A 19,022-nucleotide genomic window follows, 5' to 3' on the forward strand; every position below is an offset into this window, starting at 1 on the left:
GAAATACAAGCTTCAAGGCAGAAATGCCAGTTTAGCCCTGCTTAACGCTCAGTGGTTGAGCGTTAACCTATGAACCAGGAGGTAATGTTTCGATTTCCTGTAAGGGCTTAATTCCCAGTAGGGGGGTATGCAGGAGGCAGCTGATCGATGTTTCTCTCTATCTCTCTCCCTTCCTCTCTGTAAAAAAATCAATAAAATATATTTTAAAAATAAATAAATAAAATTAAAATAGATTCCCAATAATGTGTGTTAAACCCTGGCAGGTTTGATGACTTCTGATCTAGCTCACTTTTTCGTTTTCTTTTTCCACACAGATTGATAGAGCTACATTCTCCCGATAGCAGGAATACGTTGATCCTACGCTGCAAGGATACAGCCACTGCACACTCCTGGTTCGTAGCTATCCACACCAACATTATGGCTCTCCTCCCACAGGTGTTGGCTGAACTCAACGCCATGCTTGGTGCAACCAGTACAGCAGGCGGCAGCAAGGAGGTCAAGCATATTGCCTGGCTGGCAGAACAGGTAGGCTGGGCGACAGGGCAGGGGTGCCATTCACAGCCAGGATGGTTACCCCATTTCGTATTGATCATGCAGTCATACATACAAAAAGCAAGCAAACAAGTCACTAATTGTAAAATCTTGTCTAAGAAGACAACTTTTAGGGTTGGGAAATAATACTTAGAAGAAAAGTTTCAGCCATTTTAAAAATAGTACCACTGATTGCACAGTGAACACTCTTGGCTTTGACTCTGTGCTAGAGCAATGTCTGTTCTTTTCCTCTGCATTGAAAGGACTGTTCATCCTTTTAAATGTATTCATAAAGTCAGTACTTTATATTGTATTAAAGGATAGGAATGATCCAGAATAAATCTTCAAAAATATACTTTATCATGAACTATAGTGGCATCTAATTGGAGAACTCCAGGGCTAGTGGTGGTTAAAAAAATAATAATAATAAAATAAAAATAAAAATAGTACCACTGAACTAATTCAAAGTCCTGTTTCTAAAATACTCTTGATTTTTACTTTTCTGAGATAGTTGTTTGGGTTACCCAAATTAAATATCACTCTCAGAATAAGGTGTAGAAGATTGGATACCATTTCTCAGAAGTATGATGAGCTTATGTATCTCATAAAGGTTGGACTTGCTACATGCCAAAGCCTTTTCTAATCTAAGTTTGTTTATGAGTGGGAAATTGTCAAGATAATTTCAGGTCATATAACCTGTTTAATGTAGGTAAGCATTTCTTTTGGCAAGAGGTGCATCTCCTGAAAAGCTTGCATGTAAATGAAACCGTTCCAGTTGTACTTGGAAAACAGTCATTTTTGGCAAATAAATTAAAAAAGGGTCATTGAACTTTAAATGATTTCTCTGTAATTTATCCTTTTTGTTATTTCATGTTGTTATAAATTGAGTTAGCTTAAAACAGGGAAAACCTATAATATAGATATTTGGTAACTGGTAAATAATCTGTTCTATGCAAAGAGACTTCTGTCCTAATTCCACTCTTATGATACTGATTTTTACATGACTGATAGTTGACCTTTTAGTTGGTTATACTCTTAAAAGGGAATTTTAAAAGAGTCTGAGTGGTAGTTGTTGTAACATAGAACAGAACCACTTAGGCCATTTTCAGATTATAAACATATTCTTAAGGTGCTCTAACAATCCAGATTATCTCCAGTCATTAAGGAAGAGGAAATGAAAAGGGGCTCTGAGACACTCTTTAAGAGACAAAAAAAAATTCATCAATTTGAATTCTCCTTGAAGCCATATGTCACTGTGATGATTGTGAGCTGAAGAATTGGTGCTAAGCCGAAACCGGTTTGGCTCAATGGATAGAGCTTCGGCCTGCGAACTGAAAGGTCCCGGGTTCGATTCCGGTCAAGGGTTCTGGGGGCACATTTCCAGTGGGGGGTGTGCAAGAGGCAGCTGATCCATGATTCTCTCTCATTGATGTTTCTAACTCTATCCCTCTCTTCCTCTCTGTAAAAAGTCAATAAAATATATATTAAAAAAGAATCGGTGTTAAAATACACTGAAAATATAAATGATCAGAGTACACTGCATAAAATATAGGGATTGTATTGTTTTGGAAATTTTTACATTCAGTTATTTATATGTGTGTGTGTATTGGGTTGTAATTTAAAATATTTCTTTTTTTGATATTTAAATCGGGTTTTTAAATTCTTTGTTATTTAAAATATATTTCTTACAAAAATATTTGAAAAATACTGATGTTTAGAAAATAAGGATGGAGAAACAAATGGAGACTCGAGACCTGCTATGTCAGACCACCACTGAATGGACTTTTATAATTACATATCGTTATAGTTAGCTCTGCTTTCTGGATTTCACCATTGTAACAGGCAAAACTAGATGGTGGAAGACAACAGTGGAGACCTGTTCTCATGGCTGTGACTGAGAAGGATTTGCTGCTTTATGACTGCATGCCATGGACAAGGGATGCTTGGGCATCACCATGTCACAGCTACCCTCTTGTTGCCACAAGGTAAGTCAAAAGACACAAAAGGAGAGTATCTGTCCTACTCTAAATCTTCTAAAGAATTTTAAAGTGAAGTCTGTTATATTAGGTGCCTAAAATAGGATTTAAGTAGCTGACATAGTTGATTTAGACAAAAACTTCTTTCACAACTTTATTGATTATTTTGCTTCTCCTAGCTCAGAATAAATGGTTTCTGTCGTTAGTGTTTTTGTGTGCATTTTTTAAGTTGTTGAAGCAGTTTTCTAACTACTCCCTTCAAGACTTGCTTAGTCATGAATATAAGTAAATAGTGTGTGTGTTTTTTCCTTTACTTTATTGACTGTGACTACAAAACCACTGAAATTGTGGCAGCCTCTTGACCGAGTGATGAAATCATTTAAACCGGAATGTGGTACTGTGGATAAACCACACAACTCAACCAAAATATTCTCCAATTTCTCTTTCTGGTAAAAGAGCATATAACTTTGATTCCATCAAATAAACATTGACTTGACCTGAAGCAACAGGATGTTTCTAGCATGCTAGGAGTGGGGAGTTGCAAGCACAAAGAACAGAGAAATGTAGATTTGGGTGCCAATATGTCTTAAGAGAGAACTGGAAACTAGTTACCTCGTGTTAAATTAGAAGACATGTGCACATTCAGTTTTATCAGAGCTTTAAAAAGAACCAGGTTTTGATGTAACTCAGAAAGTACACATTAAAAAGGAGCGCCACCGAAAAGCATTTGGTACTCAAAAAGGCTAAATGTTGAAACCAGCTGGTATGTCCCACAGGGAACAGTGGGGAGCAGTCCTGCTTTGAGCAAACAAAGATTCATGCGAGGAAGGGTATTCCTTACGTTTCAGGAAGATTTTCATGTTATATAGGACTTCTTGCAACTTGCCTCGCTCCCTTACATATATCATTTTTAAAAATAAAAATATAATTTTTACATAGCTTTTAAGGGGTGGCTCTGTGATTCAGAGCTGGAACACCAAGATCACAGAATAGAGACAAGGGACTTATAGAGCCTCAGAATGAGAGAGGTGAGCCCTCATTAAGTCCTTCAGGATGTGAGGGTCCTGCATGAAGGACTCTAACCATCATTTTTCTCTTTTTGTTTTGTTTCTTAATCCCCACTAAATTATAACCTTAAGGTTAAGAACTGTGACTTAGTCATCTCAGCACTTCTTATGCTTTGCATATAATAGGCCTTCAATAAATCTCAGTTGAGTTAAATTCTGTTACTTAAGTTATGGTTTCTCTGTCATGGTTATTTTGGAAGCATGACAGAAATCCTATGAAAGCATGTGGACATGTCTCAGTAGTTATAAGTGCAACGATTAGACTTATATTTTCTAAAGAGTTAAGCTTATGAATATGACTGTAGAGATTGCTTAAGTTTAAATTTCATGATAAAAGCTTATTCTTTAGTTATGATTATAAAATGCAAGGAGGGTAGTTTTATCCTTAGACATTTCCTTAATTTGTGGCACTGTGACATTCCATAGATGAGCCTTTGTTTAATACTAGAAATTACAATCCCATGAACAAAAAGTTTCTGGCCATAGGCTAGACTAGTCCTAGACTACAAAAACACTTTGGTACTAAGGAAGGAAATGGGGTGTTTGTGTTTGTACTATCAGTGTGGTATTAATTTGCAGCTAAAGAAAAGTTAGAAATAAATTTAAGAGTTAAAATTATAAGAGGAGTAGATCTTCATGACCTTGGCTTGGGGAGAGCTTTCTTAGATATTACACCAAAAGTGTAAGCAACAAAAAATAAATCAATTGGACTTCATCAAAATTTTAAAATTTTGTGCTTCAAATGTCACCATCAATAAAGTGGAAAAAGCAAAGTGAAAAGACAACCCACTGGGTGAAAGAAAATATTTGCAAAATATATATCTAATCAGGATCTTGTATCTGGAAGATATAAAGAACTCTTACAGCTCAATAATAAAAAGATAAATTACCTAATTAAAAAATGGGAAAAGGATATGAATAGACATTTGTCCCAAGAAAATATACAAATAGCTAATAAGCACATAACAAGATGCTCAACATAATTAACCATCAGGGAAATGCAAATCGAAACCACAGTGAGGTAGAAACCTCTTCCTACCCAGTAGGATGCCTATAATTAAAAAGACAGATAATAACAAGTGTAGACTTGGGTGTAAGGAAATGAAACCGTCATACACTGGCTGCTGGAAATGTAAAACAGTACAGTCCATGTAGAAAACAGACTGGAAGTTCCTCAAAAGGGTAAACATAGAGTCACCTTATGCAGCAATTCCACTCTTATGTTGTATACCTAAGAGAAACGAAAACTTATGTCCACCCACAAAATTATACATGAATGTTTATAACAGCATTATTCATAAAACCCAAACCGTGGAAACACCAAGTTCATTCAAATAATGAATGAATGAACAAAATACGATATATCCATACAGTAGAATATTGTTTGGCAATAAAAAAGAATATGGCACTGACCGGTTTGGCTCAGTGGATAGAGCGTTGGCTGAGGACTGAAGGGTCCCGGGTTTGATTCTGGTCTAGGGCATGTACCTTGATTGTGGGCACATTCCCAGTGGGGGGTGTGCAGGAGGCAGCTGATCAATGTTTCTGACTCTCTATCCCTTTCCCTTCCTCTCTGTAAAAAATCAATAATATATATATATTTTTTTATATATATATATATATATATATATATATCTTTAAAAGGAATATGATTTTAATAAATTCTGCAATATGGATGAACCTTGAAAACATTATGCTAAGTGGAAAGGAGCTAGATACAAAAGACAACATAGTATTTGATTCCATTTGTAAAAAAAATGTCCAGAATAGGCAGATGTATAGAAATGGAACAATTAGTCATTGCCAAGAATATAGGATGGGGAGTGGGAGAAACAATAAGTATAGGATGTCTTTTGGAAGTAATGAAAATGTGCTAAAATGCAATGTGGTGGTGATTATATAACTCTGAATATACTAAAATGTATTGAACTATATACTTTAAATGGGTAAAGTATATGGCATGTGAATTATATTTCAATAAAGGTGTTAATAATTTTAAAAAACAATACCATTTAATGGAAGGAACTAAGGCCACTCCTTAATAAACGAGTTTGAATCCCTATTTTGCCACTTTTAGTAGGTAATTGGGAGCATGTAACTTAATCTCTCTGTGCTATAGATTTTTCATTTGTTAATGAAACTAATGAGATAGGGCAGGTGTGAGTATTAAATGAGTTTATACTTGTAAAATGGCTATAGTGGTACCTAACACATTGTTAGCTGTTTTAATTATAATAATAATAATTTATTATTAAATGAAAATATGTCCAAGAAGAATTCTATATAAAAAGTATAATTGGTTTAAATTTGGCCATTGTTAAAAGAGGAGTTTAGTTCTACAACAGCTTTTACAAGTAGTGAAAATTTCATATTAAATGTGATGAATCCAAATGTATTATTTGGATCAACCTAGACATGCAAATTGAAATTGTCCATTAATTAAATGGGTGGGGCCTGTAGCTCCCTGAACATGTTTCATACTAAGTTTAATTAATGTAACAGCAGGGATTCTTAACTCCTTGTTCAGGAAGTGCCAGTGGATTAGGAACAAAGATGACAAGCAAATGAGTTTAGTTTTTCCGTGTGGCCATGTCCACCAGATGGAATTGGTTTAAGTCACTACATGATATAATTAAGTGGGATTTAATCATCCTGTCTCCCAGAGTGGGTAGAGTATGGCCACTGAGAGAGAGGCCCAAGGATGGAACCAGACCAGGAGGTTTACCACAAAGAAAAGCAAGGCCAGAAAGTGGTGTGCTTATGTCTTTTTAGTGTGGGGGAAAGATAGGGTTTGGGATTTATATGAGTAACTAGAGTCCCAATGCACGAAAATTCGTGCAAGAGTAGGCCTTCCTTCCCCTGGCTGCTGGCACCTGCTTCCCTCTGGCGCTGGGACCCGGGTCCTGGGTTCCCTCCTCCAGCTGCCAGCAGGCACCTGGAACCCGGCTGGCCTCCCTCCAGCCCCAGCTTCATTAGGAAGGATGTTCAGAATGACATCCGGAAGATGTCTGGTCTAATTAGCATATTACCCTTTTATTATTAGATATCAGAAAGGGCTGAATGTACACTTTTCTCTAATTCTATCTCTAATACTTGGGAACATGTTCTTATGAATGGATGAGACAAAAAATAAAAAAGATAGCATAAACAAATGGGGGGGAAACATTAAGGACCTTGATTAGCCACAAAAGTAGATGGTCAAAAATCAAAGAACATTGTCAGGGTAGTGTAAATTATCATGAGTTATCATTTATATTGACTTGCACCCCTACAGATTCTTGGAAAGCAAGGCTTCGTGTGTGTGTGTGTGTGTGTGTGTGTGTGTGTACTTATATAGCTGATATTTCAGGCTGGTAAAGAATTCAGTAAAACATTAAAGGGGTAAATGAAGAGAATATTTGTTTTATTCATTTATTTATTTATTTATTTATTTATTTATTTATTTATTTAATACATCTCATGAGATTAAAGCCAGATACATGACAGAGGTAGAAGAACAAATTGGTTTTAAAGGTGCTGTGGATTTTGTAGGATACGAATTTTGTCATCTTTTTTTAATAAGCGCTCTTTGACTGGAGGAGGAAAATATCCAAAGAAAGTGTGACTGCTTTACAGTGTGGAAAGGGAGTGGCGGTGTGCCTGTAGCACTTACAGGGCAAAAGCTGCTGAAACGCCTTTGGGTGAGCTCATCTGGCCTCCCCACTTAAGGGAGCCTTCTGGCCGCGTGCGCTAACCAACTGCTCACAGCAGGACTCCAGCAGCTGGTTTGCATTAGATTCCCTCTGCCAAATATTTCATAACTAGATCTGTAGGAAACATTTTCCTAGACTTTATTTTTTTTTAATGTCTGACTTGGGATTAACCACCAAACTGAATATGGTAGACCGCACCCTGTCACTTTCCCTGTGCTCTGCCTTACTGGGATGATATGTGGAGTAATTTGGAAACTTATTTAACTCCTGCTGAAATAGCTAATGTTTAAGTGGCATGTTGGTTCTCTGGGAATCAACTCAATGAGGCGGTTCTCATAGCCTACTTTCATGGACCTCTGGGGATCCCTTCTTCAGGGGATCTGAAGATGAGTTCAAAGCTATTGCCCTAGTCGGCTTGGCTCAGTGGGTGGAGCGTCATCCTGAGGACTGAGGGGTCCCAGGTTCGATTCCGGCTGGGGCACATGCCGGGGTTGCAGGCTTGGTCCCCGGTTGGGGGGCGTGCAGGAGACAGCCCATCAGTGATTCTCTCACAACACTGATGTTTCTATCTCTCTCTGAAATCAATAAAGAAATATATATATATATATTTAAAACAATTACTAAGAAATAGTTGCTTTTTTTTCAGTGTTGACATTTGCACTGGGAGTTGGTAAAATAGCTGGTGCCTTAGCATGAATCAAGACAGTTGGCACCAAACTGTATGACTTGGAGGGTGAGGGAGGATGCCGATGTAACCTCAAAATGTGTTCGTTGGAGCAGTAAAAACTATGCATTTTATTCACTCTTAACCCTTGAGTGTTCATCTTTTTAACATTGTGAAGTATGGTGGTTTTCTCAAAAGAAAAGCACATGTGTATTTGAGTTGTGAGTTTAGCTGTGTTTTTCATGGAACATCATTTTTTTTTAAAGTATATTTTATTGATTTTTTTACAAAGAGGAAGGGAAAAGGACAGAGAGTTAGAACTATCGATGAGAGAGAAACATCGATCAGCTGCACACCTCCTACCGGGGATGTGCCCACAACCAAGGTACATGCCCTTGACTGGAATCAAACCTGGGACCTTTCAGTCCGCAGGCCGAGGCTCTATCCACTGAGCCAAACCGGTTAGGGCAGAACATCATTTTTTAATTGAAATAACAACTGGCTGACAAACTTGGTAAGTCAAACTTGGGTATTCGTCAGACATTTCTCTCTAAAATGACCAAAATGATTTTGTCACTTAAGAAAAACACAGATAGTATTTGTTGTCAAGTATAAAATTATAGCTTTCAAACAAAAATTAGAATTCTGAAAAACTGGTGTCTGTCCCTGTGAGTTGACAGCTTTCCAGTACCTAAAGAATTTTCTGATGAGATCAGTAGTGGTGTTAGCAAATGTGACTTTTTGATATTATATAACCAGATGGTTTAAACATTTGGAAAATCTGCATAGCTCAGTGAAAAATTATTTTCCAAGTGACCAATGAATGATGCTACAAAGTCATTCAAGCATATAAAAAGTTCCATTTAAAATGCAAAGGAAGAGTGGGTTTTTAATGTAACATGATATTAACTTTATTGATAAGGTTTCTGATCCTACATTGCAGCAGGCTCAATCCCCAGTGTGGGGCATGCAGGAGGCAGCTAATCAATGATTCTCTATTTTCATTGATGTTTCTATCTCTCTCCCTCCCCCTTCTTCTGCAAAACAAATAAAAATATATTTTAAATATTTTTTTAAAAACCCTAGCTGGTTTCGGTCAATGGATAGAGCCTGCGGACGGAAGGGTCTGGGTTTGATTCTGGTCAAGAGCACATGTCCGGGTTGCAGGCTCGATCCCAGTAGAGGGTGTGCAGGAGGCAGCCAATCAGTGATTCTCTCTCATCATTAATGTTTCTCTCTCTCTCTCTCTCTCTCTCTCTCTCTCTCTCTCTCTCTCTCTCTCTCTCTTTCTCCCCCATCCCCCCTTCTTCTCTGAAAACAATAAAAATATTTTTTTTTTTTTAAAAAGAAAGCACTTGAGTTTTGGTTCAGTGGAGAGGATATCCACAAATATTTTAAAAGGCTATTAAAATACTTCCTTTTCTAAAGTGCAAACAAAAGCACTTTAATTTCTAATTATCAATAAAAATGACAAATATAAACAAAAGCATTTTAGAGTACTCAGAAGTGTTTAAGAGTATAGAAGGGTGCTCAGACAAAAATGTTGGCAAGCCACTAGTTTAGTGCTTCTCAACTGTAGCTACACACTTAAACCATCTGGAACATTTTTAATAAAATAAAGTTTCCTGGGCCAACCCTAGACCAGTTAAGTCTGAATTGTTGAGGATGTGAGCCAGGCATCATCATTTTTAAAAGCTGTGTACCAGGTGATTCTAGTGTACAGCCAGGGTTGAGAACTATAGTAATTAACTTGGTTAAGTCAGTTAGTGGGTAAAAGAAATTGCCTTTAAGAGATGCGCTCTTGGCTTTTATCTGAGCCGATAGTGACTCCCTGACAACTAAGGAGAATGTAAAGGAGCACCCATGTGCTCTTAGATGTGTTCTTGCTCAGGTTGTGAGAGGAAGGAAGGAACCAGCAAATTTGTAGAAATATCATAGGTATATAGCCTACCATGAAGCCAACAAGCCATTTTTTTCTCTTTACTGCACATTTTTTAGTCAAGTTTTTAAAAATTCTGTATGGAAAACATTGTTGGCTGGATTTCTAATAAGTGAGGAAGTATGTTTGTATTCATATACAGATCTTCTTAGAACTTATAGGAAAAATTTTGGAAGAAGTGAATAAATTGAACTGTATTAACTGGTTGCCATGAAACAAAATGTTGAATAGCTTAATGACCCTAAGGAAAATTACTTTTCTCTTGTTTTTTTTTCCACATGTGTACTTCACTATTTAATTTTTTTTAGCAGTTTCATTGAGATATAATATGCATAACATGTGATTCACCCATTGAAAGTATAAAATTTAATGATTTTTAGTATGTTCACAGAGTTGTACAACCATTACCATAATAAATTGTAGAACACTTTAATCACCCCCAAACGAAACTCGTAACCTCATTTTTCCCTTCCCCCAGCCCTAGGCAACCACAAATCTACTTTCTCTCTCTATGTATTTGCCTACTCCATGTAGTAAATGGAATTATACATTTTATGTCTTCAAGGTTCACCCAGGTTGTAGCAGGTGTCACAACTTCATTCTTTTTTATGGTTGAATAATATTCCATTGTTTGGATATACCACATTTTGTTTGTCGTTCATCAGTTGATATACATTTGGGTTATTTCTGTTTTGGGGCTATTATAGGTAATACTGCTATGGACATTTGTGAACAAGTTTTTGTGCTAACATATGTTTCTACTTTTCTGGCTACAAACCTAATATCTAATATCTACCCTAGACTTAATATTTCTAAAAGCAAATCTTGTGTTTCCCTGACAAACCTTTTCTTCCTGCACTCTTTTCCACGTACCTAATGGAAAAATCTTCTTATATGCTTATTTGCCATCTGTATATCCTCTTTGATGAGGTGGCTTTTCAGACTTTTGTCCTTTTGTTTTCAGTGTTATTAACTCCAATGATTTTTTGAAAATTGTGGTACAAAATACATAACAATATTTATCAACTAAACTAAGTGTGGAAAAGTAATGTTAGCTATATGCACATTATTGCACAACAAATCCCTAGAACTTTCTAATCTTGCAAAACTGAAACTCCATTTCCCCATCTAACCCTATCCCTGGTAACCACATTCTACTTTCTGTTTCTCTGAGTTTGATTACTTTGGATACCTCATATAACTAGAGTCATGTAGTATTTGTCTTTTTGTGACTGGCTTATTTTACTTAACAGTGCCCTCAAGGTTCATCTGTGTTTTAGTATATGACAGGCTTTCATTCTTTTTAAGACTTAGTAGGCAGTGTGTAGACACCACGTTTTCTGTAGCCATTCATGCGTCAGGCAGGAGACATTTAGATTGCTTCCGCCTCCTGGCTTTTGTGGCTAATGCTGCAGTGAACGTGGTGTGAAATATCTACTCAGAGCCAGGTTTCAGTTCTTTGGTATATGTGCCAAGAAGTGAGTATTTTGCCCGTTTTGTTTTTTTGTTTCACAAAAATTAAGTCAAAATGAATCTTAGATCTAAACGTAAAATGCAAAAGTGTAAAATTTCTAAAAAACATCTGAAGAGAAAATGTAGATGATCCAGCATAATACACTAAAAGCATTTTCCATGAAAGAGAATATCAATAAGTTGGACGTCATTAGAAACTTCTGCTGTTTGAAAGACACTGGTAAGAGAATGAAAAAACAAGCCACAGAGTAGGAGAAAAAAATATGAATCTGATAAATGACTGATAACCCAAAATATACACAGAACTCTTAAACTCAACAGTAAGAAAACAAAAAACCCAGTTTAAAAAGTGGGCAAGCCCTAGCTGATTTGGCTGAGTGGATAGAGCCTTGGCCTGCAGAATGAAGGGTCCCAGGATTCCAGGCAAGGACACATGCTCAGGTTGCGGGCTCGATCCCCAGTAGGGGGCGTGCAGGAGGCAGCTGATCAATTATTCTCATCATTGATGTTTCTATCTCTTTCTCCCTCTCCCTTTCTCTCTGAAAGCAATAAAAATATATATATTTTTAAATGGGCCAAGGACCTTAACAGACATCTCACCAAGATATAGAAATGGCAAATAAGAATATGAAAATATGCTCTACATATGTCATCAGAGAAATGAAAATTAAACAATGAGATACCTCAACACTTATTTAAATGGTCAATATAAGAACACTGGCAATACCAAATGCTGGTGAGGATGTGAAGCAACAGGAAGTCTCATATATTCCCGGTGGGAAGGCAAAAATGGTGTAGCTACTTTGGAAGACAGTATGGCAGTTTCTTACAAACATACTCTTCTGATACAATCCATTAATTCCACTCCTTGATATATATATATATATAATCATTTTTTTTTTTTGCAGACCCCTCACCCCCACCCTCACTATGTCACACTCCTTGATATTTACCGAAAGGAGTTGAAAACATGTTAACACATAGCAGCACAAAAATGTTTATAGCAGCTGTTTATAGTTGCCAAAAATGGGAGCAACTAAGATGTCTTCAGTAGGCGAGTAGATAAACTGCTGATACATCCAGACAAAGAAATATTATTCAGAGCTAAAAAGAAATGAGCTATCAGGCCATGAAAAAACATGGAGGAGATTTAAATGCATATTACTACGTAAATGAAGCCCATCTGACAAGGCTTCATTTACTTAGTAATATGCATATGATTCCAACAATATGACATCCTGGGAGAGGCAAAACAGTGGGGACTATAAAAAGGTCAATGGTTGCTGGGGGAAAGGAGAGGATGAATAGGCAAAACATAGAGGGTTTGGGGCAGTGAAAATACTCTATGATGTAATGATGGATATATGTCATTATACGTTTGTCTAGACCTAAAGTAAACTATAGACTTTGGGTGATTATGATGTGTCATTGTAGGTTTATCTTTAAATATATATTTTATATATATTTATATATATATATATATATATATATATATATATATATATATACACACACACACACACATATACATCTCGTGAGTGAGGTTGATAGAGCAGCTGTGCATGTGTAGGGGCTTATCATTTCCTAAACAGAATTGAACCTTTTATTGATATGCATAGCCTCTTGGGAGCATAAAAATGCCAGTGGCAAATTGGAGACTTTGCCCACAAGCCCAGTGTTCTGCCCGGGTCATTTTATGGGAAAACAAATGGTATCTACTTATATTGAAATGTACTTCTCCAAACACTGCTGATGGCTTTTATAATTTTCTGCTTATCACCCAGTATAAATTGCTGGCATCTTCCCTGACAGTACATTAAGTACTTTTCATCTTTGCTCTGTTTGTGGTTCTAGGTTGGTTCATTCTGGCTCCGGATGTCGATCACCCTCACTGGGTTCTGACCTTACGTTTGCTACCAGGACAGGCTCTCGGCAGGGCATTGAGATGCATCTCTTCAGGGTGGAAACACATCGGGACCTGTCCACCTGGACCAGGATACTGGTTCAGGGTTGCCATGCTGCTGCTGAGCTGATCAAGGAAGTCTCTCTGGGTATGGATGGATTCTGGCATTTCACTTCTAACTGTAGTTAAATGGAACTGTTGTTATACATAAAGTACAGTTCATTATCATGTGTACCAGACTTTAAAATGTTCTGAAATATGGCAGCTTAAAGTGATCATGATAGAAAGAAACCTGGTTTCTTTGTTTCAATAGCAAAGTTTTTCCAAGCCTTGTACATGGCTCTGAATTCATTCATAAAACCCTATGTACAAGATGGCAGTTTTACTGTTTATCCTTTTAATATGTCTGATAATATAAAGATTCATTTACCAAGTACTAGATGCATTGATCCTCTAGTTAAGATTTAGAATTTAAGATATAGATAGATACCCTTAAAATAAAGACATCTGGAAAAGCTTATGGCTATAGAAAAGTAATTTGGAATACAAGTTTCTCTTCAAAAGTTTGAAGATGTATACTCAATACTGAAATAAGCATCTGAAGGAATTGATTTTGGCGATCTCTTTCCATTCTTAAAGCGCCCTCTTGTGGCTAGTCTATATGATTGGGGGGTGGTTTTATATGTATACACAGTATTTGTGTATTATGCATCTTATATATGTACAGATATTTCCAGATTGCCTTTCATTTTAATAAGAACAGAGAATAGTCAAAATTAATATACAATTACAGTTTCTAATATAGTTTGACTTGCTTTAAATATCTTCATTATAAGTTGATTTACTTCATTTTGCTGCTTTTATCCGTGATTTTATTTTATAGACCTAGTTTTACAGAATTTATAAAAGAGAAAATGTTTCAAGAGCAGAAAGTCTTGTGATTTATCTTTCTGTTGCTTCTTGAAGGCGAGGGAGCTCCATGGCTGTAGACGTGCTGGGCAGGGACAGTTTTTAGTGTGTCACACAGTGCAGATCTTCACCTATTTAGGACCTCGAGATTGTCCTCACAGCCACAGTGGCAATCCAAGCAGCAACGCCAGTGATAGTAAGAACCCACTCTGGATTTTTACCAGAGCCTCTTTCTCAGTGGTCAGTTTCCTGTCTGCTTCCTCTGTAAAGTGGTTGGTCAGCACATTAAAGGCTGTGGGGCTCCATCTTGACCACAGATGGTGCTTTCTGGGATGGCCAGTCCTCAGTCTGAAGGTCTGCGATGCTCTGTGTTCCTGTGCGGAGCCTGAGCAAACAGGCAGCACATCCCTCAGGTCCCTCCCTGGCATCCGGGGTCATCAGGTCTTCTCCGAGGATCCAGAGGGGTGTGCTGCCCAAGCAAAGCGTTCACCTTGAATTTTTAAAATTTTTTAGTTTCGAGTTGTTTCTTTGGTGTTTGGGAGCCAAACTTCATCTTCCAGGAAATAGACATCTATCTAGTCCCTGGCTCACAGTTGTTTGAAAAGGAATGGCTTGAGGAGAAGGAGAATAAAAACCGGTCGGTTCCTTATATTTTTAAATAGACAAAAGAAACATTTTTAGGTAGATTTTTTAACTTTTTGTTCTCATTCACAGCCTTTTTTAACCATTACCTTGGTAATTTTTTTATTTTCACAGTTCAGGTCAACTGATGTGCTAAACCTGTTAATCACTTACTTACTCTGTATCTAGAGGTCTGCCAGGTGTATTAAACCAGCTGAGGGAAACTGCTCTGGTGAAGGTCAGAGTTTCTGTAAAACATGTGTGTGTGTGTGTGTGTGTGTGTGTGTGTGTGTGTACATGCACGTACGCATGTGTGCACACTTAGTCTGCTGTCTTAATGTATGTGTGCTTAGTGTGCACACACACATTTGCATATATACACACATACATACGTAAAACAAGCATGTCCTTCAGATACACGTTACCACCTTCTGTTCCATTGAATATTATAAAAATAAGTATATTACAATTCGGGTGTTCTTGAATATTTTGAGCTGAAAATATGAAAAATGATTTTAAGGTAAAGTTGGTCTTGCTGGGAACATTGGCACCCCCAGAGTCCTCCTCCCATCTCACCGGCCCCGAGCAGCAGAGACAGGATTTGCAGGGTAGAAGCTATTTGACATCAGGGTCCTTGCCCTTCGTGATACACTGGTAACCACTTAGAAAGACACAGGTAGAAAACACAAGTTGTGCTTACCAGTATTTATCTTGGTGTAACACTAATAGATATATTACTAATTAATGAGCTTTTCTTCCTCTTTTTTTTTTTTTTTTTTTGTATTAATGGAGCTGCTTAGAAAATTATCTTTAATGTATGTCATTATATTCAACAGTATCCTTGTGGTTTGAAAAAGCCAATGTCCCTTCCACTTAGCAGATTGTGAAGTGGTAGCCAGGGCAGTAGAAGGAAAACCAGGGTGGGTGGGGACAGTAAGTACCAAAGGAAGAGTATTCGAACAGGGGAATGGCCAGTAGGGTTAAATGTATCAGTTGGGATGATTTAGGGTGCAATTAATAGAAAATACCCTCTAAAACTAGATTCAACGTTGGAGAAATGTACTCTCTTACATAAAAGAGAGGAACAAGAGTAAAAAGAGGTGGTGTTGTGTCTTCTCTTCCCAATCATAGGTCTTTTCTGTCTGAGTCAGTTTGGTTCTTAGGCACACCCTCCACCAACGCCAATCACCAGGGAAAAGCCAGGCTGCCTGGCCCAGAGGCTGTCTGCCCTTGACATTGAGGTCACCCTTCCCTGAAACACTTTAGGAGAAAAGAGAAACCTGAATAAAATTGGGGTTTGGCTGTAAAGGAAGAATAGAGAAATAGGAGCTGGGTATACAGCCAACAATGAGCACTCCAGTATCAAGTAAGACAGGGCCTGAGAAGCAGGTCGGATTTAGCAACATGGAGATAATTGGTGCCCTGGGGGAGAGACGCTTCGTGGTGTGATGGCTGAGGATGGGATGGGAGGTGAAATGTGGATAGACTGAGTGTAGACCAGCTCTTTCAAGAAGTTTTGCTGTGAAGAGGAGAGAGGGGACTGGTAGAAAGGGCACATACCTCGGTTGCCTGGGCCCAGGAGGAGACTGCAACCGAGGTACGTACCCTTGACCAGAATTGAACCTGGGACCCTTCAGTCTGCAGGCCGATGAGGGCTCGATAGCCTTTATCTTTGATAAACATTATCTTTAGCCGAAACCGGTTTGGCTCAGTGGATGGAGCATCGGCCTGTGGACTGAAGGGTCTCCAGTTCGATTCTGGTCAAGGGCGTGTACCTTGGTTGCGGGCCCATCCCCAGTGGAGGTGTGCGGGGAGGCAGCTGATCGATGATTCTCTCTCATCAATGTTTCTAGCTCTCTATCCCTCTTTCTTCCTCCCTGTAAAAAATCAATAAAATATATATATTTTTTTAAACACAAACATTATCTTTATCCTCTTCCCAAATACCAACCAAACCCTGTTCTTTTCCTCAAAGGCATTTCTTCTCTTTTGGTTTTTCCTTATCCTTGCCCACTTGAAACCTCTCCCTATTCCTCACTGCCTGTCCCGTTAGGTCTATTCTTAGGGCCTATCTGAAGTCCCATCTCCTACAGGAAACCTTCCCTGACTTGGGCCTTATTCAGTTCGGTGTTTAGTCATGTCTGTACATTCTGCTTTACACACAGGTTCCATGTTTATGCCTGTTGGTTTACCAGGTCCTTGAGAGCAGGGGCTGCTCTTGCCAGCTCGGGTTCAGTTGTCACTCACTGAATTGAACTGAATCAGATCAGATTTCAGGGAGAGTTATGGTAATTTCTTCCTTATCTCAATCAAGATGTTGACTTGAGTGACCAGAACAAAACTCACTGTAGGAGGTTCCAAATAGGTTAGGTAACACACATTCTTAAAGAAAAGATTTTGTTTCCTTTTTTTGAAGTCACAAGAATCCTTTTCCACCTGACAGCTGAAGCAGGAACTTTAACAATGCGTTTGCTTATCTTCAACAGGCTGCACATTAAACGGCCAAGAGGTGAGACTCACTGTCCACTACGAAAATGGGTTCACGATCTCCAGGGAAAATGGAGCCTCTGGCAGCTTGCTGTACCGCTACCCCTTCGAAAGGCTGAAAATGTCTGCTGACGACGGCATCAGAAACCTGTATCTGGATTTTGGAGGTCCGGAGGGAGAACTGGTGAGAGAGTTTCTGAAAAACGTGTATTCTAATAGCTATTCTCTTTCTTATTTATTGCTTCTTACCCTCTTGCGTAGACATGTTATGAACTGATAATCCACTTTTTTCCAGGAAATTGTTCTTCAGTTTTCTAGATGCAGTGGGTTTGGGTTCTTTTTCCTTCCTTTCCCACATTTGGAAATCATTCCCCCCCCCCCTTTTTTTTTTTATGTAAGATACAACGTATTTCATTTATGCTTTAATTAGATGAAAATTAACTACTCCATATAACAAAATAGTCATCTTTTAATTACATACTCTGAAAACAAAAAATGTTAACATGCAACTATATAAACAATAATAGCAGTTTTGACAGTACAGGTCCTTAAGGGGAGCAATGAAAGAAATATTTGGTTTCTATAGTCAAAACAATTGGATTAAACCATAAAATAATTCAGTCATTCCCTTTTTTAGAAATATTTTTTTTGCCGAAACTGGTTTGGCTCAATGGATAGAGCGTCGGCTTGGGGACTGAAAGGTCCCGGGTTCGATTCCGGTCAAGGGCATGTATCTTGGTTGCGGGCATATCCCCTGTAGGGATTGTGCAAGAGGCAGCTGATCGATGACTCTCTCTCATCGATGTTTCTAACTCTCTATCTCTCTCCCTTCCTCTCTGTACAAAATCAATAAAATATATTTAAATATATATATATATATTTTTTTTTAATCTTAGAAAGAAAAAATAGCCCTTATGAGAAATAGGTTTTTTAAAAAATAAGATATTAAATATTAAACATTTTAAATACTAAATAAATTCTAGTCATTGCTATTTAGCAGGTTTTTTCGGCATAAGAATTAAAAGTAATAGGGTGTCTTGGTTGCTACAGAAATTCTGCTGAACAAAGAAAAAGATGCTGAGATATGCCCCCATTATTTATTTATTTATTTATTTATTTATTTACCTCCTTGTCCCTTAAAGGAAATTTTAGCAGGAACTCCTGATCCTCTTTAGAGAACTAGAGAAGTGTACTTCAGAAATCATAAATTGTGATAAAGGAGTAAGACAATGCCTTTTCTCTTTTATCAATATTGAGCCAGTAGTTCAGGTCTTATATGTGAAATTTTACATCCATTGACACAGTCACAACAGGTCTAAGTTGGGAAACAGAATCTTGGCATTTTATTTATTTATTTTTTTTATTTATTTTTTTTTTAAAATCAATCTTTATTGTTCATATTATTACAAAGGTTCCTCATTTCTTCCCCCCTCCACCAGGTTCCCACCCCACCCTCTGCCCCCTCCCCATCCCCCATTGTCCTCATCCATAGGTGCACAGTTTATGTTCAGTCTCTTCCTCCCTCCCTTTCCCCGATATTAAATCCCTTTTCAGATAGTAAATCTGTTACTTAGCATTTTCTCATATCAATAATACCTCCACATCAGAATCTTGGCATTTTAGAACTGAATTAGATCTATTTTGAACACACAGGCTAGAAATCTTACTTTAAATGATGAAGCTTTGGGAGACTATGGGTAGGCCATGAACCAAGGCTTTTCAAAAACCTGAAGTATAAGAGACAGTAAAAAGTTTCTATT

General features: G+C 37.7%; 2 protein-coding genes across 2 annotated transcripts in view; one reads left to right on the forward strand and one right to left on the reverse strand.

Annotated features, from left to right (window-relative positions):
• The window catches only part of TMED6 (transmembrane p24 trafficking protein 6), a 328,748-nt gene that overhangs the window by 261,998 nt on the left and 47,728 nt on the right, over window positions 1-19,022 (reverse strand). The gene's annotated exons all lie outside the window — the stretch shown is intronic.
• The window catches only part of SNTB2 (syntrophin beta 2), a 69,891-nt gene that overhangs the window by 41,323 nt on the left and 9,546 nt on the right, over window positions 1-19,022 (forward strand). Inside the window, exons 3-6 of the mRNA XM_084861071.1 lie at window positions 315-525; window positions 2,374-2,516; window positions 13,197-13,393; window positions 17,262-17,446. Coding sequence (XP_084717197.1) covers window positions 315-525; window positions 2,374-2,516; window positions 13,197-13,393; window positions 17,262-17,446 — 736 coding nt within the window. The remainder of the gene's footprint in view (window positions 1-314; window positions 526-2,373; window positions 2,517-13,196; window positions 13,394-17,261; window positions 17,447-19,022) is intronic.

The sequence above is a fragment of the Pipistrellus hanaki genome, assembly GCF_964339955.1.
Source record: "Pipistrellus hanaki genome assembly, chromosome: 15".
Taxonomy (NCBI): domain Eukaryota; kingdom Metazoa; phylum Chordata; class Mammalia; order Chiroptera; family Vespertilionidae; genus Pipistrellus; species Pipistrellus hanaki.